Source organism: Plectropomus leopardus, chromosome 4 (genome assembly GCF_026936395.1).
Source record: "Plectropomus leopardus strain MGB_pleo_1.0 chromosome 4, ASM2693639v1, whole genome shotgun sequence".
Taxonomy (NCBI): domain Eukaryota; kingdom Metazoa; phylum Chordata; class Actinopteri; order Perciformes; family Serranidae; genus Plectropomus; species Plectropomus leopardus.
The window spans coordinates 36,935,331-36,945,228 of NC_142179.1; the positions used below are offsets into that span (position 1 = coordinate 36,935,331).

Below are 9,898 nucleotides of genomic sequence, written 5' to 3' on the forward strand. Positions count from 1 at the left end.
TTAACAACCAACTCCAATGTTGAAAGAGTAAAGCATTTTCACCATGCACCACTGAACAAAAAGAGCTCTGTGGCTAAAGAAAAACAATCTGACCGTATATTAAAAGTTTGTTTCGACCTCACCCCCTCTTAAGCCCTTACTTTCCTCCGTTTCTCTTCTTGTGCGCTGAGCTGAACTGCCAATCAGATTTTGTTAACCAACAGACTTTGCCATCAGTTTAATAAGAATAATTGGCAGCAAAAAGCAGACTAGTGTAGATGAGGGTCAATGGTGCAGGACACACTACAGTGACAAGGGCCATGGACACTCACCAAAGACCCAACATTGACGGCCAACCTTTGGCTTGGTGTGTCAGGGCCTTGATCAGCAGAAGACGGTAAATGTACTTGTGGAAAATCAACTATATGATAATATGGTGTACTAACTTCCAGGTGGTGGCCAACTACTTTGGGGTCAATGGAACCTTTCAACTGCTGCCTGCCTTCAACACTGACCATTTCACTCTGAGGGGGAGGCATAAAGTACACACAGAGACATCGGACAAATCATGTAAATGAACACTACGAAATTCAGCTTCGAATTTGTATGTTGTCCTCAGTGTGTATGATGGAGTACATGCTAATAACTGATCTTCCAAACAGGTGGACTTGGAGTATCAGCTTTGACTGGAGTCATAGTGGGAGCTGTTCTGGGAACTGCAATGCTTATAGCATTCTACTTTTTCAGGTAAAAACAGATATTTATCTTTTCATGTGTAAGCCTATCACACTCAGTATGTTTACACGATGTAGAAAAAGTAGAAATATTGTGTTAGTACGACGCAAACTGGACTTTAAAATGAAACGTTAGTCTGACTGAAATTGTACTAAGCTGAATTGCTTGAAGTCAGACTAACACACCTAATATGGTAGTGCAGTTTGGGGTCGATGTACTCTTTCATGGTATGCCCCAACAAGACCTAAGCTGGCCTAGGCGTTCTGCACATGTTCCATGGTCCTCAACACCGGCTTTGACTCAGAAGTCAAACAGCATGAATTTGTCGAAGAAAACTGGGAAAAACAAAAGAAGAAGATGGAGGGAAGAGAACAAAACAAGACTAAGGTAAAAAGTAAAGGATAGAGTATGTATGAAATGTAAAGCAACTAAAAGTTCCAGCCATATTTATTAAATATTTTACACAAAATTGTGTGACTGCCTCAGATCATATCAGGAAAAGCTTATTGCGTAGTGTGATAGTGAGTGTGTGGTTGAGCAAGAGAGATAGAAACAGAGTAACGGTGGATGTGCTCAGAGCAGACAGGTGTTGGTGATTGGAGCACAGAAGAAATTAGCAGTAAAGCTGTCAGGTGCGAATACATGTACAGTGTAGGTTTCAGTTTGTCTGTGAATAAATGCAGCTCCTTTGCCAAGTAAACTTCTCGAAGTGAGCATCAACTTCAGCTCCAGAGGCAAAACAAAGTCTCCCCTGTGCCTCCCGACCACGGTCGGCCAGCTAAAGCAGGAACGGTTAAGACTGGCTTTATGTTGTCCCCTTGCATATTAACTTTTGTAAATAAAATCAAGCCTCCTCTTACATTAAATAACTGTCTTGACCAGTTTTTCATTGCGTTGGGTCAGCCTGTACAACAGTTTTTAAAAACAAGTAATATAAAATAAATCTATGCAGCACAGCACAAGGTGAAACATTGTTTCAGCAAACGATTGGAAGATTAATTAACACTCTCACGCCAAAAATTGCATCATTTCGATGAGTAGCAAATGCAATTGAAATGAACAGCATAGATTAAGGTCTAGTTGTATATACAGATGTAACAACACCACTGTGTACCATAAAATTAAGAGAAAGGTAACATGTTACATGCTTTTGTCCTTTTTTCATGAATGCACTATCTCAAGAAGTCTCGTAGGGATTTTACTCAAATTTGGCACAAACGTTCACTTTTACTCAAGAATGAACTGAGAAAAGGCCACTGTGACCTCACAAACAATACTGACTATATGATACTACAACTGCCCATAACTCAAGAAATCAAATGCTAACCCTTCGTCTTTCCTCTTCCACTTAACCCCTTTTCTGTTATAGTCTACTTAGATATGTTGTGTTGTCATCGTTTATGTTGAAAAGAAATTTTGAAGATGGTTAAAATATGTGGCTCGCAGACTGTCACGGTCTTCACAGACATATTAGTTGTACAGTCACATCTTAATTTAGCTTCTGTTAGCAAAACTCTAACTAACTACATTAGCTACCTAAGAGGAATAAGCTAATGTCAGGTAACTGATGCCAGCCACATTTGCTTCCTCCTTATTTCTTTGGTAACATTAAAGAATTTTGGAAAAGGACAGATATTTGTACGTTATTTACATATTTTTAACATGACATTAATTGTCGTTAATCAGAAAAGATCAAGGCTTATGCTTATTTACATTTTCTCTAAGGCTACATGCTGCCCTGAAGTAACTTTCCAAACTCTCTAGTGATGAAAGCATTTGGTCGGCACTACAGTTGTATATAGTACTCCAGGGATGACGTTTTCTTGTAGGCTGACCAAAAAAATGTCCTGGTTTCCTTGTCGAAAAGCCTATTTGTTAGTAACCACCTTTGTTAAGACGCATTAAAGCTTCAAAATTCATGAGTGGAATATTTACTGACACCACAGACCTTATTTCAGGCTTCTAATCAAAAACCCATCCAAAATCCCATTGACTTGGAGACCAGGGAACCACAGACACTGAAATTATAACTTATTTCTGGGTTTTGGGACTCATTACTGACACACGTGAGTTCAGATGTGGACCCAAATGCAGAACAAAAAGAGCAGACAGGTGTACTAAAAAAAAAAAGAGCTTTAATGCCGATTATGATGTCCAGAAAAAAACAGATTAGGGTAAACAGGGTAGGATAACAGACAAACTGATGAGGAACAAAGGGAGACACACAGGTATATATACACAGAGAACTAATAAGGATAACACGCAGCTGGGGCAGGTGGCAGGGAACACACGGGTGGAGCAAGCAAGACTAAAACAGCACAGGTGTGCAGGGAGGCTGGTATCAAGGAAGGACAAATGAGACTGATACAAGACAGGTGTGACCGATAACAGGAGGGAAACACGCAGAGGCAGGGAGAAATAAGGACACGGGAAAACCGCAAGGAAAAGTGAGAACAGTACAACTAATGAGGGACAGGTGAAACCAGACATGACACATGAGGAGTGAAATAACAAAATAAAACAGGAAACAGAACATGAGCAATAAAACCAAAACCTAAAATCATGACAAATTGCTGTGTTTTTTTTTTCAGTATTAAATATAGACTACTCTAGCCGTGCAGGAATTTTGTTGTTGGTTTCTACTTCTTCCTACTTCTCCCTGAGACTAGAAGCTTTATTTTGCGAATTTTTGCCCTGTTCATAACAACTTACATTGTATATCCTTCCATCACACACTGTTGTCCTTTTCACTGGCTTCTTGAAGCTACAGTATATTGCCTGACTCCTAGAGACTATTAAATAAACACCCAGCATCACCAAATTTCATTCTGGGAGTCCTTTTGGCCCTACTTGAGAGATGGTCCATCTTTGGCATGGATTGGCATAGCCAGCTGTGGTTTGGCTTGGCTTGGCTTGGCTTGGCTTGGCTTGGCTTGGCTTGGCTTGGCTTGGCTTGGCTTGCCATGTTTTGGCATGGTGTGGCGTGGTGTGGCATGGCATGGCGTGGCGTTGCGTAACGTGGCGTGGCTTGGCATTGCTTGACGCAGCTCAGTGCATCTTAAGCCTCTTGCAGACTGTGAGATTTCTGCAATCTTCGAAGTTTAGTGCATTAACACTCTGCGACATGGATCTTAAACTTGGATACAACATCAAGTTTGATGGATGCAGACTGACATCATCTACTAAATCCCAGGGTAATCAAGTCAAGTCAAGTCAGTTTTATTTATAAAGCCCATTATCACAAAACACAGTTTGCCTCAGAGGGCTTTACAGCATACGACATCCCTCTGCTCTTAGACCCTCACATCACCCAAGGAAAAACTCCCAAAAAAGAACCCTTGTAACAGGGGCCAAAAAAGGAAGAAACCTCAGGAAGAGCAGCAGAGGATGATGAGGGATCCCTCTTCCAGGATGGAAAGATGTTCAGTAGATGTCATAAGTAACAATTGAATCACAGTTATGACAAAAAGGAAAGAGAAACAGAGCGGGGAAGAGAGGGGGAGAGAGGGGGAGAGATGCACAGCAATAATGTGAACAGACACGTCATATTACAATAACGATAGGTGTAAAATTACTAAATGCACTCTATGATAATATTGTGGGTGTTGATAAGAGTCCCATGCGTATATTGATAGTGTAGGCATGGCTCATAATAATGGCAGTAGAAGGTTGCGTCAAGCACGAACACAGGTGTAGCTTCAGACAGGACCACAGCAATGGCAAAAAAACCAAGACCACGATCAGGGCGACGATGGTACAACCTTCATCCATCAACGCCAGTACGCATGAACAAAATGTTGTCAGTATGCGTCATCCATCTACGTCACTGTACGGGTAAGAGAAAAATGTTTTCAAAAAAACAAACAAACAAATAAAGCCCTTGCTACAGCGGCATTTACTGTATGTGTGTTGAAAAAAGTCAGAAGAAGAGCAGGAGGAGAATGTGGATGCAGTCATGGCTGTGGAAAAAAAGCCAACTTGGCACGCCAATTTTGCAGTGAGAGCTTTAAGTAAGCATTAGCATCTACTAACACTTAGCAGTGTTGCACTAATCACTACGTCATTTCATACTGCATTTCTATTGGTTGGTTGGTAGACGTCATAACAGCAGTCACACAGTGAGATTCTTATCCCAAATTTTTGACACTGTCAGAATTTTATCCCAGGCTGTCTTTGATCTCACATCCATGACAACAGCCATCTTTAAATCTCTCTCACTGTGTGACATAGGACCACTATTTTAGAGCCATGATCAAAGATATCGATGATCTTTCGTCTAAAACAGCCCAAAATCACATTGGCTATTAACTGATAATGGAAAGCCAAATCAATGGTGCATGGTTTGATTTGATGCAACAAAGTGGTAGTGGAAAAAGGGTTAAATAGCCACTTTGCAAAATATAGTAGATTTTTAAGCACAGTAAAGCACAGTATAGATAATCATATTCAGGCGTCCTCCATCAAAAAAAGGTAGTAAAACTGTTTTAGTTGCTGATTCTCTACTGATTTTGGTGAGAAAGTCTTTATGACAACAGAAAGCAATAAAGGTTGGGACTACAGGTTGAAAAACAACATCTTCCTTTTTTTTCCCTCTACAGAAAAAACTACAGGATTACCATCGAGCGCCGCACGCACAGTGAAGAGTGCGACACTGGAAAGCACCGTCAGTTACGAGAGGACTCCATCAGATCAAACTTCTCAGCAGCATAATCGTCAGCAGCAGCAGTCCCTTCACAGAGAATCTCACATCTGAATGTGACCAAAGACTTTAAAATGGTTTTCAGTGGAGCCATGCTGTTAAAAAATGTTGTGTTTGTATCCTTTTAATGTTTTGACTTATTGTAACTCAGGACAGTTAACAGTCACAAAGCACCACTTTACTTGGATTGTCCTCCATACAAAAGGTATATGATTGTATTAGTGTATAAAAAGCTTTGTCCATAATATTCTAGGATATTATAAGGATATTATTTTGGAATATGCAGATTGCAGTTACCATGACTGTGAATGATTCAGAACAGATGGCTATATTTGCATGCACTAGCGGGGTCAGCTGAGGTCTACATTTGCCTCTCAGGTTGACAGGACAAATAGAGGTCTCATGTTTAGAGCTGGGAGACAGTAACGGCAGAGCAAAATATTAAAGAAATGATACAGCTAGAGCTAACTGACTGAAAAGAGATATAGGCTTGATCTATATCTATAGGCTATAAGCTACTGATACTAAGCTACTGATATTTTAAGGTTTTCAGTTCACCATAACCTTGCTACAGCCTTCATACTAATGAAATGTCATATTCCTAACTGAGCACATTCTCGTAAAATGAGAAACACTGGGTCACATGTCAATTTGATCATGTCTCTTTTACACCTTTAGATTGGCTCATTTACAGAGATAAAAACAAAAAAAAAGTCTATTTCGTTCATTCCAACCTGCTCTTATTCCGAAGTCATCATACACTGCCGCTGTGTTAGAGATCTCAGTGTAAGAAAATGATGCCAAAAGCCATCTTTTCGCTGTTATGACAAGGTGTTGGTCAGCTGGACAGCACCTGGTACAGCCCAATGATACACAGAAGAGCAGCGCCAGTTGATAACGCAGCCAAAGGGAATCTGTCGTGGCTGCATCATATGCCGTCAGACAGTGTCAAGTTGAAATGCAGCCAGTAATGATGTAATATAAGAAGCGTGAGGGTCCCTAAAAGGCGGGTGGGTTGGTGGATGGGTCTGACAAACCCCAGACTTTCACCTTGGAGGGATTTGCTTTCCGTCTGAATGTAGAGCCAAACCATGATGTTATTTTCCGAAACCTAACCACGTGCTTTTGTTGCTTTAACCTGACCAAATCCTAACCTGTGCTTTTGTTGGCATCTCGGAGTTGGTGGCTATCTACTTTAGTTGCATAAACATAACTAGGGCTTTTGTTGCCTTATCCAAAAATCCGTGCTTTTGTTGATATTACAGCACTGGTAACGGTATCCTGGACTGTCAACGGCTGATGCGGGTGGTTCCCTAGAATGTAATATGTAGATGCAGAAGTCCACTGATAAAGCGGCAACTTTTTGATGACTTGGAATGGGAATGCGTTATTCATTCAGTTGCTACCTGCACAACCAATTGTGGTACTACTCTCATTTTAAAGGTTGATAAATTATTCACTAATGCTTTGTAGGTGAGTAATAAGCCATATTAAGGGAAACTTGGGCTGTCATTTTGACTTAATAGCTATCAATTCTACCAATGTATTAAAGGATCCATGTGTGGATTAAGGGAGGTATATTTGCAGGAGTAGAATTTAATATTCATAACTATGTTTATATTAGGGTATGATCGCCTGAAACTAAGAATGATTATGTTTTTGTTACCTTTGAATGAGCAGTTTATATCTACATATAGATCGGGTCTTCTTCATAGACTTTAATAATACCTACACAACGGACCAAAATTGGTGCCCATTCATTGCAGTGGCATTGCTCGCCTGGTGCATACGCCAAAAAGTTTTCTCCGCCCGAGTTCCCACTCAGCTGGTTGAATTCACATTGTGATGACATCTCAGAATTTTAAATTGCTTTTCTCGGCTCAAGAAACAACAACTATGGCTCAAAAAATCAGAAATGAAACATTATAATTGATTTTGTAGAAGATTTTGAAGTTGAAGGTTTTCCGTCAACCCTTTTACGGACATATCTTTTATAATGGGAGCCTAAGGAGAAAATGCATTTGAGGCAGCAGGGTATTTTTTTTGCTCCAAATCACTGATGGGCAGTAACGCGTTAGAAGTAACGCGTTACTGTAATCCAATTACAGGGCCCTTCTCCTGCTAAACAGGTGAAAATAGACTTAAGACCGACAGGGCTCAGTGCCGCTGAACTGAAGAAGCTCGTCGCTGGCTATATTGTCGAGGACATGTTGCCCATTTCCACTGTAGACTCTGAATCGTTCCGACGCATCGTAGAAAAAATACCGACCAAAAGTGGTGTGAAGCTGCCTAAATGTTCAGCAATTTTCTTCAAGTCAGAGACTGTTACATTTCATTTAATTTTTGCTTGATGCAATGTGCATGAAGTTAAAGGATTGAAACTCATAAAATAAGTTAAAAAAGACAGTTTCATTTGATTCAGTTTTATCTAATGGAATATGCAGAAAGAATAGAATTAGGCTGAGAGGTCTATTGCTTTATATTGTATTCAGGTTGTGCATCATGTTTTTGAAAAGTAACTAAGTAAAGTAATTATGAAAGTAACTAATTACTTTTGAAAATAAGTAATTAGTAAAGTAACGGGATTACTTTCTTGGAGAAGTAATCAGTAATCAGTAACTAATTACTATTTCCAAGTAACTTGACCAACACTGCTCCAAATCTGCAAGTGGCCACTGGGAATACTTTGCTGCAAGGCAGAGCAGCTTTCCTGGCCTGTACCTCTTCCACAGAGTTTGCCATGTTGTCTCTACAGCAGCCTAGGTGGGACAAGCCAAACAATGGCCTTAGATAGAGTGCCCCAGGGAAGGCATCTTTCTGTAGGCAAACCCAGAAGCTAACATTGCCCTGGTTCCCTCATCGAAAAACCCTGTGGGATTTTTCCATTGGATATTGAATCATTGCAGAAAATAAGCTTTGTCATACTTACAGGTTTTGTTCAGCAAGATAACCTTCACATAATAACACCACTTTCCAGATTTTTTAAGCTTATATTCAGTCAGATGTAAAACGCTTATGCGTGGCTATAAACAAACAAGGCCTACAGAACAGTTGCATCGCCACCACCACCGCCTCAGCCACTGTAAATTTACATCTTTGGCACATAGCAGAAGTTTTATTTGGTTGCAATCTGCAACGTCATTGCTCAATTCCAGTAATTCTACACACAACATCTAAACTAAAAAGGGGAAAAACTACAATGTATTACAGCTTGGGTTTTTTTCTAGCTCTGGCCTTTAGTTCTACCACATTTTATCATCTGATCTGTCTGATATTCTCATTTGTTGCTCTGTTGAACCTCTTGTTTTGTTTTGTTTTTTAAAAAAATAACTGTCTTCTGAGATCCAATTGATTATTATTTATGTATAACAGCTTGAACCAATGGCCAGAGCACATTTCCTGCGGAGGGAGGATAAACAAAACTGTTTTTATTAATGGCTTATTACTGATGCATTCATTAATAAATGATTTATTAACACTACCAAAGACAAATTCTAAATCCTTAACAATATATTACTTAAGCAACAGTGAAATTGAAATCATAATTGATACTAATAGTCATGATAGATAATTATATTTCTGTGTTATAAAGGCAGTGTGAGATGCTTTCCATACAGAAATGACTGCATTAACAAAAAGTATTTCACTCTGCATTACTGACATTTAGTTTTTATTAAGTAACTAATTTGGGTGGTATTATATATGCAGGATTAAAGGTTTTTACAGATGCAAAATAAAGACAGTGACATTGGTGACCAGCCTGCCCAGCCTGCTGGTTCAGTGTGTGTGTTGGGGACAATATTCTGAAAGTAAACTGATTTATTGTATTAAAATTTAAAAACAGTTTTATTCTGCAACACCATATTCATTTGCTTTATTTAAAGCTCTGTATGATATTACCATAATAACGTTTGGTATCTGGTAGAATATAGTGAATTAACAGTGACCTTAATGTGTATTTAAATTATTTTATGTTATTTATAACATCTATATTTTAAAACATGTCTCTCGTTATTGAAATTATAGTGATTTTATTAAACTTCATCTTATTTGATTTCTCCATATCATGATTTCTCCAGCATATCTTAGATTGCACCTACACCTCTGTTGTACCCAACAATGAGTTCATGGTTATGATGATATAAGTTTTAATATAAGTAAAGGACTGTTTGACATGTATTACATTTCTGGCGATTCATTTTGATTTTGTTCTAGTTCAGAAAGTGTATTTTAATTATTAGGATTTTGTTTTATAAAAACTTGAGACAATTTATTCATAATCATTAGCTTTTGTTTACTTTCTGTCAAGCTTTTTTAAATTATTTTTGCAAAGCTGTGGTTTCTCCTCAGCATTTCATTGTTTCTATCCTATTTGCATAACAGTAATAATAACAACAAAAAAAAAGAAAGTTAAAGCAGTTAGTCAATTTTTAAGCATAACAACCTCACCTGCTGTTGTCCAGCTGAAATAAACTTGCAGAGAGA

The 9,898-nt window shown here is 38.8% G+C and overlaps 1 protein-coding gene across 1 annotated transcript in view; it reads left to right on the plus strand.

Annotated features, from left to right (window-relative positions):
* The window catches only part of npr3 (natriuretic peptide receptor 3), a 41,430-nt gene extending 31,748 nt beyond the window's left edge, over positions 1–9,682 (plus strand). Inside the window, exons 6-8 of the mRNA XM_042489008.2 lie at positions 432–549; positions 642–726; positions 5,313–9,682. Of these exons, the coding sequence (XP_042344942.1) occupies positions 432–549; positions 642–726; positions 5,313–5,424 (315 nt within the window). The 3' untranslated portion in view covers positions 5,425–9,682. The remainder of the gene's footprint in view (positions 1–431; positions 550–641; positions 727–5,312) is intronic.
* Positions 9,683–9,898: the final 216 nt, after the last annotated feature.